Source organism: Patella vulgata, chromosome 7 (genome assembly GCF_932274485.2).
Source record: "Patella vulgata chromosome 7, xgPatVulg1.2, whole genome shotgun sequence".
Lineage (NCBI taxonomy): Eukaryota > Metazoa > Mollusca > Gastropoda > Patellidae > Patella > Patella vulgata.
In genome coordinates, this window is record NC_065885.2 from 52,809,157 (window position 1) to 52,830,180 (window position 21,024).

The 21,024-nt window shown below is 33.1% G+C and overlaps 1 protein-coding gene across 1 annotated transcript in view; it reads left to right on the forward strand.

Moving 5' to 3' along the window:
* LOC126828807 (cAMP-dependent protein kinase type II regulatory subunit) overlaps positions 1-21,024 on the forward strand; it is a 71,957-nt gene that overhangs the window by 14,869 nt on the left and 36,064 nt on the right. The window contains exons 5-8 of the mRNA XM_050558813.2: positions 5,540-5,581; positions 6,638-6,702; positions 7,840-7,993; positions 16,678-16,779. Of these exons, the coding sequence (XP_050414770.1) occupies positions 5,540-5,581; positions 6,638-6,702; positions 7,840-7,993; positions 16,678-16,779 (363 nt within the window). The remainder of the gene's footprint in view (positions 1-5,539; positions 5,582-6,637; positions 6,703-7,839; positions 7,994-16,677; positions 16,780-21,024) is intronic.

The window sequence follows — 21,024 nt, forward strand, 5'->3', positions numbered from 1 at the left end:
ATGACTGTTCATTCTAATTTTGATAAATGTCAACAATGACCATGTGCTATAATTACATGTATAGCTACATTAGCAAGGGTGTGTTGACAGCAATAGAGATCTTTCTGAAACTCAACTTTTGTGATATGATAATTGATATTGGGCGTTTAAAATTTCGAAGGAAGTAAAAATAAAAACTCTAATTCCTTTTGTTGAAAAGCATTACTTTTTATAACCTTTAAGTGTCCTTCAGTGTATGGGTAATATGATTTATAAGATATTTAAAACAAGAGCCTGTCTAAATAGTCTTCATTTTGAATTATAGATACAATGTTCAGTTGCAGAGCAAGTTATTTCTAGTTCAATTCAAGCCATGTCTGCTTTATGCAAAGAGCTACATTGTAACTGTGCTAACCAATAGCTCTTGGACAAGACAGAAGTAGAAAAATGGTAAATTAAGCATGAATAAGAAATGAAGGCAAAGGCTAACACCCTCCCAAGTACTTTAGGCTTGTTTTTAATGAAAATCCTGCTAGTATTGATCCAAGCCAACAGTTACATTAATTGGTGGTCATAAATGTAGTGCTTTCCTTATAGTTTTTTTGCCTTTAGACATTGGTTTACAAGATGAGAGAATTTTAAAGGTTAAGACAGTAAATGTCTCTTATAAGTTATATGTGTATAGGTCTCTTGTAGAACATGTTAGAATCAAATTCTTCCATTTCCAACAAATATTCCTCATTTTTATCTTTTTTGAAGTGATTTGACACATTGGCGTCAGTTCAGATTTTTTTTTTAGATCAATTTGCACAAGTCAATAGATTTAAAAAAAAAATTACGTTGAGAGCTTCACAGCAGTTTTGACGTTAATAATGCTTCAGAAATCTAAATGAATTCTTCAATTCCTAAATATAGCACTTTTTTTTATCAGTAAGTCAGTACAATCCCTTTAGCACCAGAAGAGATTAGGCTGGATATAAGCTTACCAATGTTAAAACAGTCTGCTAGAATTTATTAGGCCATTGATTTTTTAAGAATATTTTTTTCTCAGATGTTTTCTCAGAGTTTGAACATTCTCGATTTGTTTTTTTTACAAAGCCAAGCCAATATTGTTATCACATATGATTGATAGTCTGTCAGTGGATTTATTGTTTTCATGCAGGAGCAGTTGACATTTGAGCGCCAAAGGATACCACTTGTATAATCTCTGTATTATGTACGTCCACATGCTATCTTTGTCGACCAACTGTCTGTTCTTGTGCGGATCGGAATAAGATAAATACATGTCACATCAGACCATTAGGTTTAAGATTGAGATTGTTTGATTTTCAATCCATAATGTCTTTGCTGACATTTTGCCATGATAGGAAAGGAATCATACAAATTATTGATGATATCTCAGAACTTTCTTCATACCATAATATTTCTTATCAATAGAAAAAAGAGTTAAATACAAAATATTGGTGGCTATAGACATAAGAATAATGATTTTGGTTGTACCTGACTAAATGTCAGTACTGAGGATCATGTATCTGGTATTTTGAACTTTGTTCTAGACATGTACATGTATTATAAAATGAATAAAAAACACAGATGGAAAACAAATCTGAGCCACTCAAAATGACATGCACCAAAACGGTTGTTCTTGTCAAATCCTTAACTTGTGCCAGACAGAGTCTGTGATAGATACATGTGTACCTTATTTCCAGACCAGCAATTTCTTGTGTTTGTTTCCAAATTAGTTCTTTTTCCGAAAAAATACATGAAGGGAGCAAAAATTTCAAGAACAAAAATTCAAATTGGTTTGGCCTCAAAGACATAAAGGACAGTCTTTATGGTTTTTCTTCATGAGTTTTATCATAAAGGACAGTCTTTATGGTTTTATAGATGTTTTAACGGAACATAAAACTATGAATTTCCTTGTTTATATTTATTTAGTCTGATTGTATTAGATTTCTAATGAATTTTAAAAATGATTTGAGTTAAATCAGTTCACTAACAACTACTCAGAAAACTACATTTTAGACAGGGGATATCCTATAGTTGGCATTTAAATTTATTACCCACGTGTACATATAGTTCACAGTTTGACCATTCAAATGAACTCAGGGTGTCAAACACAGGGAACGTGCATTCACAGGAGGTACTTTGTTTTGATGCTTTGCACCTGTTCACATCTTTCTTGTCATTTATTATGTAGACAAATGACTTTGCCTATTAAGTTTAATTAGAAACTTGTACTTGTAGCCTTTTGATTATGCAAATATTGATGTATGAAAGAGAAGACTGCTATTTATCTTTGATGTATATCAGTAAAACCATTATTTGCAGGTGTAGGTATACTTAATAAGATGGTGGATTTTGAAATTAAAGTGCTAGTTGTTAAAGCCGCTGATCATCATTTGAGTGATTTTGAATCCCTTTGCAAACTAGAGTTTCGTGGAAGTTGAATCTCCATAAGTAATATCTGTGTTCATAAAGAATTCATTTCTGTATTACGGCCGAGAAAGTTTATCAGAATATTCCGGCATGGTTTCCCTTTGTTAATTTTACAGGATGTAGGGCCTGACAAGGACAACTGTCTAGTTGTTCGTCTGGTTCGAAAAACTGAGGTCCTATGTACACATTGGTGTGCACGTAAAAATTCTCTTGACAGTTGGAATTCGATATAAGAGTAGGCCGTAGTGTTGCTGTCTGGGCAAAATTTCCCTCATACATGTAGCACACTGTATGGCATATGCCCGTCTTCATTAGCCCAATCAGAGCAGAACAGTAGGATGTTAAACCCCATTTCATTTTGTTTCAGTTCTGTATTACAAAGATTTGATAATTGAAAATCTCAACGTTCAGAATCTTCGAGCACCACCTATATGTTGGGTAGAATCTTTAGACTTTAGATGAACATTTTTATGATTTTATCTAAGCCAGGAGATTATGCACCGTCGATATTTTTTTTTTTTTTTTTTTATTTTTAATTAAATGTTAAATTTATCAATTAAAGTGCTTTTAAAATTAAAAATTTGATATTGTCGTAAAAATGCAAATATTGATCATCAATGGCTTTAACTACTGATGTAGGAGTTATCTTTGAGAACAAGAAAGTGAAATGAAATGGGATTTAACTCTGAGTGGGCTAATGAAGAAGGGCATATGCCATACAGTGTGCTATGAGGGAAATTTTTGCCCCGGCAGCGGCACTATGGCCTACTCTTATATCAAATTCCAACTCCCAAGGGATCTTTAACGTGCACACCAATGTATACACAGGACCTTGGTTGTTTGTCCAATCCACCCTGCACCATTAACAAGGGGAAACCACGCCGGATAATCCTGATGAACTTTCAAACATGCAACCTCCAGGCTAGCCACTTAGCCACAGTGGCTCCCAGTTTGAGAACAAGGAAATTAATGACATGTACATGTATATTCAGTACTAATGATTATATGTTACAAGAATTTGGTTGCTAATGATTCATTGATTCCTAATTTACGTGCGGGATGCCAATTTGTGTTCAGTGAATTACCTGCTACTCAATTAGTATAATGTTATTATTGTGCTCAAATCAATGGAATCTTAACAATTTGTGAACCTAACTGTTAACAAATAATAGAGTATTTAAGTTAAGCATGCTTCTAAATGGTACAAGTTGTTAACAGTTGGAGCCCAGGCAACGACAATTACAAAATCAATAATATTTGAAGAATTATTCAAATGCCTTATCTTACACAGGTCTACATTTCAGTTGAAAGATCTGTGTCTATTGCAGACAATTATAGTTTAGAAACACAACCATGATGTCATCTATTTGCTTCTATTCAGATTATCCATTGAAATTGTCGGTTTTATCTTGCGTTTTCTAATTTTATATAAAAATTTCTGTAATGTGATTTGGAAAGAGTTGATTTAAATTGAACCCTTAATGCAAATGTTGGAATAATAGCATCGTCTTCAATCAGACAAGTCAACAATTGGTCCTCAGGCTGTTAATAGTAATTTGGCAGTGTACCTGTAGTATTACACATCATATGATAGCAAGGTATTTATTGTTCACTGGAGGATGTGAATTTGTTTGAAAGTTTCTTAAATAAAGATTCCAACCGATCCTGCCATAAGAAAGTGCAAGGAGAGCAAATGATCACATTTGTCAGATTTTATTTGAAGGTGATTAAGCAAGTATCACAAGCTGCTTACAAATTTTACAGTTTAAATATGGTCATTGATTTGTTATACATGTACATCAAAGGCATCGGGTGAATGGTTGATCTTCTACTTTTTATATTCAGACAGGGTTAGATGGGGGCGAGTGATCACTTTTCTTGTTGAACCATCTGGCTCTTCACACCTTATCATTATCGTCAATCATCCAACTGTCAAAATTTGTTTCTTATAACTTGTAAGTTTACATTGTACAGAGATGATCATCCAGGTACATTAAAAACATAGAACAAATTAAATGAATAAGACTACTAGTTATTGCTTCCCTGTTCTCATGATGGACAAATTTAGGGCCTATATTTAAAGCAATTTTCCCTTCCCCCCCCCCCCCCACTGTTTTGTATGGCAATTTTTGTTGACTTTTTGGTCTAGAATCGAAGAGGAGTGTTTGAATTTCCATTTTCTGTCAGATTTTGATGAATATTCATGGTTTTGAGGTTGTAGGACCAGGAAGTACATGTAAACAGACATGAATTTGGGTGCTACTAAAATGACATCACTGCATATAAATTCCTTTAATCAGGTCTAACAAAACATCGAAACTCCCCCTGCCCTCCTCCCTTCAATAATTTTCTTCAGATGATTGTGAAGTGTTGGGATCTTTTTGGTTACATGTATAAAGATTAAAGATCATCAGAATGTTATAGACCATGTATTGATGTTCCTTCAGATATCCTGTACATATTAGTTGTACATGGATGACTTTGAGCCATGAAACATTTTCTTTTGCTTAATACAACTGATATAGTATATATTTCTCCAATTGATGGTTTAACATGTAGAGGTATATAATGAGAAAATTATTTCTCTAATATGTCTTTATTGGTTGCTTAGTTGCTTTATTGGCACAGTGATTGAAAACTAAGTAAAATTTGTAATTCTAGTAGCAGATTTTTCTTATACATAATAGACAATGTCTATACCCAAGTACCGTTAATGATATTTATTCCGTCTGATTGTTTTAACATACAGTAGATATAATCAGGTGATGTAATGGTAGAGGTGTGATGTTTTGTTTGATGGACAGCTAGATAATAAAATAACATGTATTATTTAACATGTACATTATCTTTAGGATAAATAATATATACACCTAGTCTAAATTGCATTGATTGAAGACGAGGACATCAGCCTAACTGTTGGTTTGTTTATTTCAATAATTTGTTTGCTCGCAAGAGTGTCCAACAGTTGGCGGAAAACTACATGTACTCCTTTTCTTGTAGAAACCTTGGATTGAACCCATGACTTGCATTGATGACTTATGATTTACACAGTGCATGTATTACATCACTAGGTCATCCAGTTTTATTTACTTATACAATATACAAATTTGTATCTTTTCAGGAACAAATGCAAGAAGTTTTAGATGCTATGTTTGAAAAACATGTAAGTATCACAATAGTCAAAACTTTACAATACATACTGTAGGCAAATGTAGATTACTGATCTCGACCATTCCGTCTATAGTAATTCTTATCGTCTTTGAAATTTTTGAAATTTCTATTCTTTTACAAGATTTCCAGTTGTAGCATACTGGTCATTAATATTGTTAATATCCAGGCAAAATCAAACCCTTCCCATTACAACTTTAACTAATCAATTTTTACAATCTCTTGTACATGTACCCGGAATCTATTATTTTTCGATATCGTCATTGATTTAAAATTGTTAGCAATATTTGAAGTTGACCACTAGGCCTACAGTATACCATAAATAGACTTGTATTACCTGCAGGAGACATGTCAAGGATATAAATATAACAAGGTCAAGCAAGCTAAATGGAACCCTACAAGTTTTGCTTACTAGTATGAACCTGTATAATGTCTAAGATACACTAGCATCAACATTTTTTTGGGCGGGAGGGGCGTGGCGTTATTGATGAGATATTTTTAAATAAAAATTGATTCTGTTCTGAAGTGCATTTAGTCATTGGTTATGGACAGCAGGTAGCTGTTTTAATAATAAAAGAAAATTGTGGGTTGAATTTAAGATATAGTAATTATTATATATTATCATCATTGGATGGGGGGGGGTGGATGGCTGAATCATAAAGTCTGTCATTGAGTCGACTGGGGTGGTTTCGAATCCCCGGTTGTACGTGGCAAGGAGTAGGGTCGCCTGTCCAACCTCAGGGGTTTTCTCCGGGTCCTCCGGTTTCCTCCCACTGCTAAAGACCCCTACGCGCAAGTGAATTGTGTAAATAAAATTAAACCATATGTTAGTCCCGAAATGACCTAGTTTGTGTCGAGTGGACGTTAAACCCCATTTCTCTCTCTCTCTCATCATTGGATAAATAGCATCATCTATCGACTATTGGCCAGTATAATTTTGGTATTAAACATGTTTGTGATGTGCTATGTCTACCCTTTGTCAACACAGTTAAGTAAAGGTTGAATGGTGAACCGTATTGATTATGTATTTGACGTATGACTTTAATTACAGGCTGAACCTGATGAACATATTATAGATCAAGGGGATGATGGAGATAATTTTTATGTGATAGACAGGTACCGTCTGCTTTTATAATCTTTACATCTGCTCTAGCTTAAATATTCTGAAAATTGTGTAGGTTATTGTTGACGGTTTCAAGTTATTTGTCAGAATAGTAATTCGAGCAAAAAAAAAACCTGTCTGAACAGACAAATTTCTCTGAATAAAACTGTTTGAAAAACTCCTGTGCAACTATCTGCAAGTCTGTGATACAGATACTTCTTCAAATAAGTCCAAGTTGTGAAATTAAATCCACTGGGTCTATGTACATGTAACTAATGCACAGTAAGATATTGATTGAATTTTATTTTCAAATGTTTTATCTCAAGAGAAATTAATGGAATTGAAAAACTCGCTGATCTACTGGTATACTTTTTAAAGTTTATTTTAATACCTTCCTTTAGGGAAATTGTTCTGTCATTTTCAATGTATGTAACTTAAATGATTAAATTTTCTCCATCAGAAATTTGTTATCTATTTCGACTTCTCTCTAAGGATTAGCTTAGTCTATCAGAAAGTGTCTTAATATATTTATACCCCGTAGAATACTAGACTAGATAAAAATGTGATTATAGACATTTTTCACTCAATCCAATTGCCTAATTTCCACTTGTTCGGATATGAATGATGATTTGTGTAATACTTGTGTATGCTTGGGTTAGATAAAAGAGATTGGTAATTGGTCGATTATGGGAATGAGCTGTATGTTGTATATCAATCTTATTGATTGTATGGTGGTTTATGTATGTGTAAGAGTTTTTTAAAGCACAATTTAAAATATCCTACATATATCAGGACAAAAATTAAATGAAATTAATTGGGAGTTTAATCAAATAACACACTTTTTATGGAATAAAAATTACTATGGTTTATTTCACTGTGACGGTTCAACAAGATAGTCATTATCCAGCATATACACAAATAGATAAAATAATACTTTCTCAACTCAAAATCCCAGACCCCCAGAAGATTGGTTGTCTTAGATTTCATACATTTGGAAGTTGTGATAAATCTTAATTTGTATGGAAGCAGAAAAAATGCATGTTGACAACTGAAAGTGATCAGATAAAAAATCTGTTTTATTATTTTGTGAAATGTAAAATTTACTTCTCTTTTTTCAGTCAGATTTATGTAATTGTTTTTATCTTTTTCAGTGGAAAATACGATATTTATGTTCTTATAGAAGGTAAATCAACATTAGTAGGAAATTATGATAATAAAGGTAGTTTTGGTGAATTGGCATTGATGTATAATATGCCTAGGGCAGCTACCATCGTTGCTACAGCACCTGGAACATTATGGGCTCTGGTGAGTTCTTTTTTTGTTCTTTTTCTTCTTTGTACTTATGAATTACTCTAATTGAGTCAACCTCAAATAATCATTATCACTCTCATTAAGAAAATAAAAATGTAATTATTTTCAAATCTACAGTAATATCATATTCAACCGTATTAGACCCATCTTATCATCAAAAATTCAAACACCAACAAACTAAGAGGTATTTCATCTGGTTAACATTTTAATAAGTGATAATTCATACCGGTGTATACCTGGACACACCCAAACAACAGAAACCGCCCTAGATATGTGAAAAGCTCTTTATATTTTATAACCGTTTCCCAGTTCTTGGAGGTGCCAAAGCTGTTTACCAGACCCAGAGCTATCTGGAGCAGTTTAAGCACCCCTAGTTCATTTGGTTTTGGGTGATCCAATTGCTAAAGTGTTAGAAATTTGCACGGCCTATCAATTTAAAGTTACAGGGTTGAGGGGGCAATAGCAAGAAGTAAATTTTATTTAATACATGTAGTAATATGTTGCATTCCATTTTAAATAGCAAACACTGAATATATGAACTACCGTTACTTCTATTTAGAGTTACTTCTTTGTCATGATATCGTAATCTACAAATAACATGAAGTCCTTCTTATGATACCGGACATAAACTGTGAAATGTGAACATCATGTGACCTTAATTCCTTGCAAGAAGTATAGATATAATGTTAACTTTAAAACCACTAAAATACTCTATAACCTATAATTCCTTCACAAATACTCTTTTAATTAGAAACCGCTATCATATTGCCTTGTTGTTCTTTAAGATGTCTGTATCTCAAAGATACCTTACAAATGTCTCAAATTGAGCATGTGGTATAAATTCAACAACTGATCAAGATGATATATTACTGTTTCTGCTGGCGAAAAAGTTGGTCTGATGCAAATGTAATGGGACTGCTGTGAATTGGGACTAATTCGCAGCTTTTCCACAGAGATTTTTCTTGCGTGAAGTGTGCACATGCTTCCCAAACCAAATGTTTACATTCTGGCGATGGTTACAAGTTTATTTTTGTTTTCTTTGTTGCATAGTATGAACATGGATTCTCTTCCACAAAGTCAATCAGACGCTCTTGTTGCTGCCAATTTAGCTTGCAAATGGCAGATTTTTTCGACTTAGTGTTATTATAAAATGGCGGCAACTGAATGTAAACAATGTTGGGCAGTAAAGAGAAGTCCTCACATATAACATCATTTATGTGGGATTCCCCAGTCTTTTTAGCAATTTTTTTGTACACATGGAAATACAAAAAAATAGCATGCGGAAAATGTGGGGTTTTTTTCTGCTGGCAGAAACTTGTACATGGAAAGCGGGCATTAATCCTCTTAAGGATGCAAACTGACCAGAGAAAACCAGAAAGGAAAATTCCAAGGAACTTTCTCGGCTAACACTGGAATCAAACAAAGGCCCACCTGGTTAGTGAGTCAGTGGCATACTCACTGAGCCACCTTGACTCCTCTATTAGTACACAGACTTTTGAGTGAATTTTGTCAACTGTAGATGGTCTATTGAACAAAAGGGTTTCATAAACTTTTGAGAGTATAGACGTTGATTAGATGATCAGTCATGAGGAAATTTTCGGCTTTTCAATTTGCTTATATCGGTAGTCTGCAGGAAGTAATTTAATTTAATTGATAAACATGATGATTTTAACTTAATTTCTCCCTCCATATAAACATCCATATTTTCTTATATCAGTAGCCTGCAGGAAGTAATTTAATTGATAAACATAATATTTTAACTTAATTTCTCCGTCCATATAAACATCCATCTCCAGCTTATGTGGTTTACATTATCAATTGATTCGCTATGCCAGAGCTTGTACATTCTGTCATTAAAGAATGTTAGTATTAAAAACTGTTAAATCAAGCTGCGGACCACACATTATTAATTTTTATTGACATTTTGGTAATGTATAACCATGTGGGTTTTTTTTTTTAAGAATTTAACGGTTAATTATGTAAAATGTTTACACAACATCTGGCTTCGAATATTGTTTAGTATTGAATCATAAAATCTTTGAATATTTATTAAATAACAAATCTATGTGTGTGTGCTGCACTTGATATGAAGTCTTATACATAAATGATAATAGATTTATTATTAGAAATACAAGTGCAATGTAAATTTGAATCCATGGATCTATTAAGCATACATAAAAGAATTAATTGATCAACTTAAATGAAAACTGTCAAATAACAGAAAAGAAATCGTTTACCATATAAAATGTTTATTACACGGTACATCTGTTGAGAGATGAAAACTGAAGAATGGCGGATAATTTAACTCCAGACTAACCAAGTACTTAAATAACATTTCCAATAAATCTATAGTGAGTCCTGCCATAGGGAAACCTTTATCAATCTTAGCGACATTTAGTCTGTAATCATCACTCCGACATGATTATAAAAGTTGAATAAAACTTTATAGATCGCCTGAACATCTCTAATTATGTGATATGATATAGATTGTTAACATGGTATTCATGTGTTAAATGCCTTAAAATGAAGCTAAGATTGTGAGTGTCATTTTAAGAAACTGGCTACTGAAAAGCTATTTACAAATGTATGTGATGCGAAATAAAAATGAAATGGAGTTCCAAGTCCTATTTTTCTGCTCCATCCTGGGTAATGAAGAAAGGTATACGTTATGCAGTTTGCGATGTGTACACAGCTCCCATCCGAAGTCTCCTTAAAGGCTCTGATGGTCATTAGTAGAATGTACTCAAATTGGTTATTTAACTTAATAAAATCAAATCAAAACATTATTCACCTGTCTTGGATTCAATCAGATTCAAAAGATTTTACCCAGTACTTATACATGTAGATGCTGTTCATTTTATCTGAAGAGGATGTTGAATGTTGCAGAATTTTAAATTCATCATATAGAATTGAACCATCTGTGGGTAGACTGATATTCCTTTTATAGGTTCAACTTTAACATTATTGTAGATGGCAAGGGATTTATGATCCCTCAAATGATCATCGGCAGATTTTAAGTCCAATGAGTCGGGGCTTGATGCATTTGACACAGCAGAATAACTTTTCTTAAGTGAAAGCCTTCTACATGTACTTCGTTTGATCTCCGGACATGAATACCACGTATATCTTTAATTATCTTTAATTATCTTGTTGGGTATGAACTATTAATGAACTGTGGATGAAAATTCTTTTGATATTTATCGAGATTTATTAATAGTATTTTATTCTCCTGTTAGTCATTAGTTGATTTTCTTTAATTTGGCTTAATTTTCTTACCAGCTATAAGTATAGACTGCCAAATCTATAAATTGGCAATGTAGTATTGTACTGTACAATATGTACATGTATGAACTATCATTTTCAGAGCAGTGTGCAGTGCTAAGGTAGAATTATCTAAAGTACATATGTAGCCTACATGTACATGTAGTATAGGTGATGTACTAACATTTTTTTCTTCCTGTTTTCTCACCTTTTTTTAATATGGCAGTTAATCGGTTCTTGGGGTAGATATTCAAATTTGAACTGATATCCTCTGACAGCTTCATTTTACAGGTCTCCTAGACTCGTGTCACATCAGGCTTCCGATCAACCATAGCAAAGATCTTTACATTGAAATTATGTACTCTATCACATGTGTAAAATGGATAGACGGTAACTCTGTCCTTTAAATAAAACAAACTGGACTGGAAACCTCAATACCAACAATATCCAGTCTTTCATTAGTCCATCCACCATCACAGAAATTTAATTCTCTCTTCCAAGTCACCTTGTAACGTTAAACATATTAAATACAATATTGCCAGCTAACATGCGTGAGACTTTTTTTTAATGAAAAACTTGACTTGAGATCGTTAATATTGATTATAACTAATAAAAATGTTTTTCAGTAAAATCTTTTTTATAAGGATAAATATATTAAAAATAAATTGCTGTCTTCATTATCCCAGTTGGAGCAGAAGTAGCAGAACACTAGGACGTTAATCCCCATTAATTTCATTTCATTATAGATAGATTAAAATAATATTCAAATTCTATAAGATAGAAATTGTAAAATAAAAAATTACTTGTTTGATTATAAAACAAACCGAATTATACATTGTCAAATAACATTTGTAAGTTGATGTACATGTACAGTACTCTGACAAAAGAAATCAAATGTTTTCAGCAAAGAAACTATAAACGAGTAGAACTGCTTTGTTTTGTTACCTCCAGTTCAACAAATGATAGAAAACAGACATCATTGGCCATTGTCAAAAAGCAATAACATTCAGTGTTATTCTCTATCTAAATAATTTAGAAATGGATATCCCTAATGATTGACCAATTTGCAGAAATTGTTCATTGGATCATATGAAAGAATTGTTCAATGGATCATGTTCAAAAGAATTGTATCTAAGTGAAGAATATTGTTTTATGATGAAACGCAGTGTTAGTTCCGTGTTTATGTTCAATTTTATGAGTGATAGTAAAAGCTATTCTGGTCAAAATTGTTTTAAAACAATTGTTTTGCTTCTGGTTGGCATATTACGAGACCCGACTTTCTTCCTAACAAATTTGAATTCCAAACCGCAATGCTGTCCGATATGAATATATGTATATTTCTAGACATGAAGATTGCCAGACCTGTAGGTAGGAACACCACACTATATAGGTAGGAACGATTTTGAAATTTGAGTTGAATCACATAAAGACTAATGTGGGTCACACATATATGTAGTTAAAGAGGCTTTATCACCCTTGCCAAAAAAATAAACACAATTATTATTAAATATTTTTTTCAAAATAACCTCAGACTCACCTAATTATAGATAATCCAAGCACTGACCTACGTACATGTAGAATACGTTAATTTTCTCACATCTGTTCATTAAACTCCTTGAAAATCGCTAGAAAATTATAGGAGCTTTTACGCGTGACGTACTTCTGGTGTCTATTTTTAGCCTGGCCTTTTTCTATCCGTATCTTAACATGGTAAATGCTAGGGAAAGCGGGGTTTTCCCTCTTTTTCTCTTTATAGAAAACGTATTCTTTAATGCCACTCTTGTTTTAAGTTGCGTGTAGCATTCGAAATAAATTACCGATTTCAAATCATGTCTAAGTTATTATTTTTTTGTTTTAATGACCTTATACTGCGTTGTAGCAGACGATATATGTCAAGCTCGCACACGGCCCAGTTGACCGCAGTACGCAAAAGCATTACAAAGATGCATTGCTGTATGAAGCCGATTTATATGTTTTGTTTTAATTTTACTGCATACAATTAATAGATAACATCTGTTTGGTTGTAAAATGCCATGAAATAGAGCATAAGAGTAAATTATAGAATGGGTAATTAAAGATATTGACCTGCGGTTCCACGAAAGAATTATTCAAGACGATATTAAAATTTAAGCACGACCGTAGCACATCATGCCACATCTAATAAAAAAAGAGAACAAATAATAATCACGATTTAAAGAATGTACCGAGTCCAGTTACATATTTCCATTCAACAGTTGTTCTCTGAACCAAATACTGAATAAGAAATTGATAAAATGGACACAAATGCATCGTTCTTCTTCCTGGTTGCGGCAAGATAAACTGATTGAATTAAAATTTCACTGAGTGCCAAAAGCTGAGCCAAAACGATTTATGTGACTACAATTAACAGAAAAAAAACGGTTTTAAAAATATTCACAGATTCAACTTGATCGTCGTTTTATTCTTTCTGTTATTCATATCCCATCAATCAAGAGGTAAATTTATAAAAATGGCTGAAGTTTTACCCCGTGCACCAAACAACTATTTTATCATTGGTGAGAGCCGTCTAAACGCAGGGAAATTTACAATAGCTATTGGCTAACAGCACGCATGCATAAACAATCTTATTTGCATATTGCATACTATTTATAGTATTATTAGCTGGAATTATTTTCAAGTCGACAGCCCCAAACAAAGACCAACATAGTACCGTGTTTTGTGTCGAGTAGGGTCGTAGCATGCGTTACAGCAGACGATATATCAATCTCGCAAAGAACTGTCCAGTCGGCAGTTGAATGTAAATAGGATAGACCATTTAAATCTTTTGTGTTAATTAATATATAACATCTGTTTGACCGTAAAATGCGTAATAAACTTCACTTAATTCTAGTTCGGGCCATTGAGCATGGGTCAGTCATCCACTTGTTTCAATTGAAAACGGCCAATTACGGGTCTGGTAAACTTGCCGTATCTTTCCTATATCGAAGTTTTTGTAAATATCGCTTTCTGGCATCGGTCGGTAAACCTTAAGCGTATATAGAAATGGTGTTCAGTTCCATTTTATGTAAAAGAAGCTTAATGTACGACGGTATTTTCACAAAAAAACACACACTGGCCTATGGTTTTCAGTCTACGAATAAGGCCAGTGTCTGCGCATGACCGAAAATGACATCAAAATGGAAACCCGTAAAAGCTCCTATATACATGTACATGTATACCCCGGTAATTGTATCTGAGTGATGATTTGACAGTTTGGTCTCAAATTTTGCATACAATATTATTTGAACATGTCCAGTATAAATGAATAGTCAAATCAACAAAATGCTTTTCTTAACAAACAGTGGGAGTGCTAATTTCACTTTAATATCTGTCTTCACTTTCCCAGACTGTAAAGTAGTATCTGAAACACGAAGTCTGGGAAAACCATCAAAGCAAAGTCATTGGAATGTATGTTAAGCTATCTTTAGTTATGACAGTTGTTAAAATATTTAGCATTTGAGTTGGTTTTAGGTTGTATAGTGTTACTGGATTATAATGTTTGCTATACTGAATTAGGTATTATCACTTACAACAAGAAAATTATGCAATTCTCTTGATCACCTTCAAAATAACGCACCCATTATCAAAATTTCAAGCATCAGACTACATCAAACAGAGCTATATTTGCATGGGCATCTGCTGAAAACGTCCACACATATTTATATCTCAACAACGATTTGCAGATGACTCAAGAATTTAGTATCCAATCTAGTTTGAACACATCAAATCAGAAATTTACTTTTTACTGAAAGCACGCATAACTGTTTAAAGGCATAATACAACAGTGTTAAAGTTATTAAATAGACTTTCAGACCTAATACCCCAAAATAAGCTAGACTACCTAAAAGTAAGCATAATATAGACTTTCTGTTAATTTTCTATTGATGTCAAGCCACCATCTTGTTTTTCGTGAATCTGTATCCTTAGCTTGAACTATAAATCATTTCTATTAATGAACATCGAAATGATTATTGTCCTTCCTAGAATTGAAGTCATGTAATGATATTGATATGAGGAGAATTTAAATCATTTAACAATATTTGGTTGATACCTTATTTGATGCAATAACCACATAATATGGTGTATGAATAAACTTCAAATAACTGTTTCCAATATATTGAATAAATAACATGTTCATCATTGATGTTAGATTATTGCTATTCATTAAAGATAAATTGTCCCGAAAGTATTATATCGGGGGGTTATTTCCAATAAAAGTATGGCAAATTTGGTATATATGGAAAGTATATGTCTTACTAGAAAAATACTGGATTACCTGAAAAACATCCATGCGGCCAGCACTGGGCAAAAATGTCCGGGTGTCATTAACTGGCAACCTGAGTGTTTTCTGCCAGCTTATTGTGTGCCAGCTTTAGGTATCTCCCCATGAAAAAGAATGTTTTGAGAGCAATTTGAAGCAAATTTTTAATAGATTAATTAGTTTGAACATGTTTTTAGTCCAAACATGTCATCAAATCACACAGTTTGTATGTGGGAATGTATATATTTCAATAATTCGGAAGACCAAATAGAAGGGTGCTTATTATGGCAGGACGAGTATTATTACATTAACCTTGTATAGGATCATTTTATTCCAACTGAAAATAAAATGACAAGCTTCTGTCTACCAGAAACAGTTGTACATTTGTATAGTCAAATGTTTGTGAAACAGACACCAGGAACTAAAAATTGAAAAGTTTAAATTTGAAACAGAACATTGTCGTACATGTACATGTTCAACTGATACATTAATCAATCAACACATATACCATTGCACTCAAATACCTCTTGATCACACTTTACAAATTCCAAGTGCTGTTATTTTCATCATAGTGTGTCATTTGCATTGCAAGTAGCAAAAAAAGAAGTCAAATTACAGTAACTCTTTCCCCATATGAATTAAAGTGATTCATATTGTGAAGTTTTATAAATGTACTAGAAGGAGACTGATCATATCATGTTTAATAAAAAAAATCAAATCAAATCAAATATACAACTGTTTAATAAAATTGTTTCTGATGAATCATAATGAAGATATGTTTTACAGATTTTTAACAATTTGAGGTTGTTAGTACTCAAACAATTATTCATATATATTCAAGTTCAATTTTTTTTTTTACATGGCAAAATAGCCTTGTAAAAATAAATAGAACTCGAATATTTGATGGCATTTGAATATTTTTTGTCTTTCAAAAATTCTATTGAACAAAATTAACAAATTTGAATTCCAATGAATACCATTTGAGTAATGACTTTCAATGGTTGAATGACTTTCAATTTTTAAATAATAATATTGACATTCAATGTGATAATTAGTATATTGCTGCTATATAGACCTGTAAAAATAAAACAACAATAGTTTTCATTTATATTTATAAAGTTTATTTTTGATTTTTCAGGATAGATCAACATTTCGTCGTATAGTTCTAAAATCAGCGTTTCTTAAAAGGAAAATGTATGAAAATCTTTTGGAGAATGTACCAATGCTCAAGTCTCTCAATGTAAGTACAGCTTCTTGTTGCAATGTAGAGTGTGCTTTTAAAGCAAGACATGCCATATTTGATGGGGTATACGTCATGGGCTCCAAATCATCCATATATCTACAAGTCCATTTTGAGTATAATTATTTTCATCTCAGTAATTTTCAGAAGCAAGATTCTATTTTGATGGCATTTTCTAACCTTCATGATTATATTTTGAATGGAATGTTTTAAACCGGCTCCCTTGTCAGTGATGCAGGACGGAGGGCCTGACAAGGACAGCTGTCTAGTCATTTGGATGGGACGAAAAACCGAGGTCCCGTGTACACATTGCGTGCACGTACAGGTGACAGTTGGAATTCGATATAAGAGTAGTGCTACTGTCCGGGCAAAATTTCCCTCATAGCACACTGTATAGCGTATGCCTGTCTTAATTAGCCCAGTTCGGAGCAGAAAAGTAGGACGTTAAACCCCATTTCATTTCATTTCATTTAAAACGGGCTATGTATATTTACAAATGATGTTTAGCTGACATCAATATTTTTTACATGTACCTTCATCTACATGTAAATTACTGTAGTGTATTAAGGAGAAGGGCTGATTTATGTGGAAAAACGTATTGACTGCTACACCAAATAACACAATGTTTCTTACAATGCATCGTAAATCACCACAATCTGTACTTAAAGATTTGTACATGTCTAAACTACACATATACAATGTAGCTACAGATCAGTAGGGTTAAAGGCTCAATACCACTCTTGTTGTAACTGAATAATATGTCCCAATCTTTATTCTGGTCAACAAATTGTACTATTTTACAATATTCCAATTAATTGATGATACAAATTTCATCTTAAGACACCTAATTTAAAAAATTGGAAAAATTCAACTAAATGATTTGAAAAAGCCTGACGTAAAGCTTTTCAAATGTGACTTGGATTTAAAAATATTTTTGAACCCTTTGGACAAGTAAAATAGGATTTAATGGATAATATACACAACAGGTAGGACACTAACACATCTAGTACTTAGAATAAGGTCATTTTTAATAGCCCACATTTTCATGTGGACGTATTATGCCGTCGCCCCTGTCCGTCTGTCCACAATTTGTTTGTGGACACTCTACAGGTCTCAATTCTTATCCGATTTTGACGAAACTTGAAATGTAAGTTTATAACACAAAGATCTCAGTTCCTTTCGATATTCGCGCATATCGGACCATAATTTTCTGAATTATGGCCCCTGATTGTACGAAAAATCATGTTTTTAGCTTGTGGACCCTATAGAGGTCATAATTTTTATTCGATTTAAAAAAACGTATTATTATATCACCGTTACACCCTAAGGACGACTGAATTTGAATTTCATGAAAATTGGCCCAAAATTGACAGACAAAATGGCCGCCGTTCATTCTCAAATAGCGGGAAAAAAATAGGGTATATCAAGGTTGTGGACCCTATAGAGGTCACAATTTTTATCTGATTTTGTTGAAACTTGAAATATAAGTTTATAACCCAAAGATCTCGGTTCCTTTCAATATATCGGACCGTAACTTCCTGAATTATGGCCCTTGATTGTACGAAAAATCATGTTTTTAGCTTGTGGACCCATTAGAGGTCATAATTATTATCCGATTTAAAAAACCGTATTATTATATTACCGTTCCACCCTAAGGACAGTTGAGTTTGAATTTTGTGAAAATCGCCCCAAAATTGACAGACAAAATGGCCGCCGTTCGTTCTCAAATAGCGTAAAAATATGGTATATCAAGGTTGTGGACCCTATAGAGGTCACAATTTTTATCCGATTTTGTTGAAACTTGAAATGTAAGTTTATAACACAAAGATCTCAGTTCCTTTCGATAGATGCTCATATCGAATTGTAATTTCCTGAATTATGGCCCTTGATTGTAGGAAAAATCACTTTCTTGTTAGCTTGTTCTCTATCCATCTCTCAAAAATGTGGGCGTATCCTGCCTGGCAGCCGCTGGTTTATTTTCTGGAGCTGTCAAGCCAGCAAGAGTGTTATTGTCCCTTTAAATGAATCATGCTCCTTTAATGGAGGACATATACTGCATATATATTAAAATCTGTTGTTCTTGCAAGTCATGAGTTTGATTCAACATTTGTGTATGGCCACCTGCTTAACCTTTTGGGCTATTTGCAAGGTTTTCTCCTAATAAAAATTTAAAGATCTGTATGTGTGGCCACAGATTATTGAATTGTACCATACATGTACATTAGTCTAGAATAACTGGCTTCTATTGGGTGGATGTTAAACCTCATTTCTTTCTCTATTTTCCTGTAAGAGATGCATTCAGAGGGAATTGGCACTGATGAACAACTTTTTAGGAAACCAGTGGTTAACAGTCGCTAAAACCCATTAATCTGTAAGAGCACACACACGTCAGCAGTTGTTACCATATGTGTTGAACTATATTGTAAGGTCGACAAACGGCCACCTTTATTTAGCGTCTACTACAAATTGCCTGATGTACTTTTCCCTGAACACTTGTTAATTCTAAATCAGAATCCTTATAGTTCAATGCAATGTTCTACCCTGCATTTACAATACTTCAAGACCTCTTTCCCATTCACAACATGATATTGAAAGTTGTATTTTGGTGCTTCGCTACACATTCATTAGAATTGAATTATTGACAGATTATTATCCGAAGTCTGCTAAGTTATAACATAGAAACTAGCAACTCATGTTATTGGAAAATGTAGGAAGTTATTCTGGGTTTATGAGATATGGCAGCTAATTTTATTCCTGTCACGTTTGACTTTTACTTCATTTCTGTTTGTACATTGAGACAAAAATCTCACGATATTTTATCATCCATAATTTTTCTTGTGAATGTTCACCAACATACCGCGATGTGCTCATTAATCCTGTCAAATTTAAGAATAGTGCATGTTATTTCTTTTCTTTTTTAAGTGACTTGAGATTTGAACATTGATCATTTACCTTTAAGAAATAGTTTATCATGTGATTGTTCATTTTCTTTAATTGGCAATTTGATTGTCTGGAGAATAAAAAACTTAGACATTGAAAGATTGGTCTTTTTTCTCGCTTTCAAATGTTAGAAAATATATTTCCAGCCTGCTGTTGTCATTTGAGGGATTTTGAATGTATAGTAAACTACAATATTGAAGTTAAATCTCTGAAAGGAACATCTCTAAAAGTCTAGAAGCATTTGATGAATTTTTAATACAGGTTGAATCCAAGCCGAGAGATTATCTATCATTGATATTTTTATTTGTTTTCTTAAAGATACCTTCCTGCGTACAAACTGGATGGTTTGATGATACATTTGGACTAAACACATACATGTATACAAACTAATTAATCTTTAACAAATATTCCTCAAATCCCTCCCAAAACATTGTACATGTATTTGCGAGAAAATACCCCAAGCTACGAAAACTCTGTTAATTAAAACAATTCATGTTTGTGTCAAGTGACTTGACTGTCGCGATACCTAGCAATGGGTGCAGAGCTGGAGGAGAATTCATTGCATATAAAAGACGATGTTGTTGTTAATAGCTGTCCATTTATAATAAATATGGAAGCTTAAGTAAATTCTCAGATTATCCCCTGCCCACGTTTTCCTTGGTTTTTATCTCAGAAACTTTTGTACGTTTTAGTCTCTCGCTTTTTCCACGTCCGCTCACCATTAAGTTTATCAACATATACATTGTACATCAATCGCTCCCTAACGCCAAGAGGTCGGACAATCTACGCTTGCAACCTTTGATGTCACTCGAGCAGTCAGCCCTTAATTGTCAGGCTGCCAATTAGTGACACCCTCCCATTTTTGTCCAGTGTCCTGTATTTTTCTAGTAAGGCTGGGTATCTCTACTTTCCATATACCAAAATTGCCATACTTATATTGGAAATAACCACCCGATAAATGCTTTTGTGGGAAAGTACATTTATCCTTAATCAAATGTTAACTACATATAGAATATTGTGAAATTTTAATCTCTTATAGAAATATCAGTCTAAAAATTCCATACAGTATTTACAGATAAATTGAAATTTCATCGATCGATCATAACAAGATGCTGCCATATTTAGCATGTGTTAATTCGTCAGAAATTTGATAATTTAGTTTTAGCGAAAATGCAAATGTGAAATGACTAATCAAGCCTTTAAAGTAACAATACCTCATTTTTATACTGCTGAAAGATCACATTTCTCATGGCTTAATGCACCTTAATATGTAAGGGAATCCTATTGCTTATATAATGATGCATC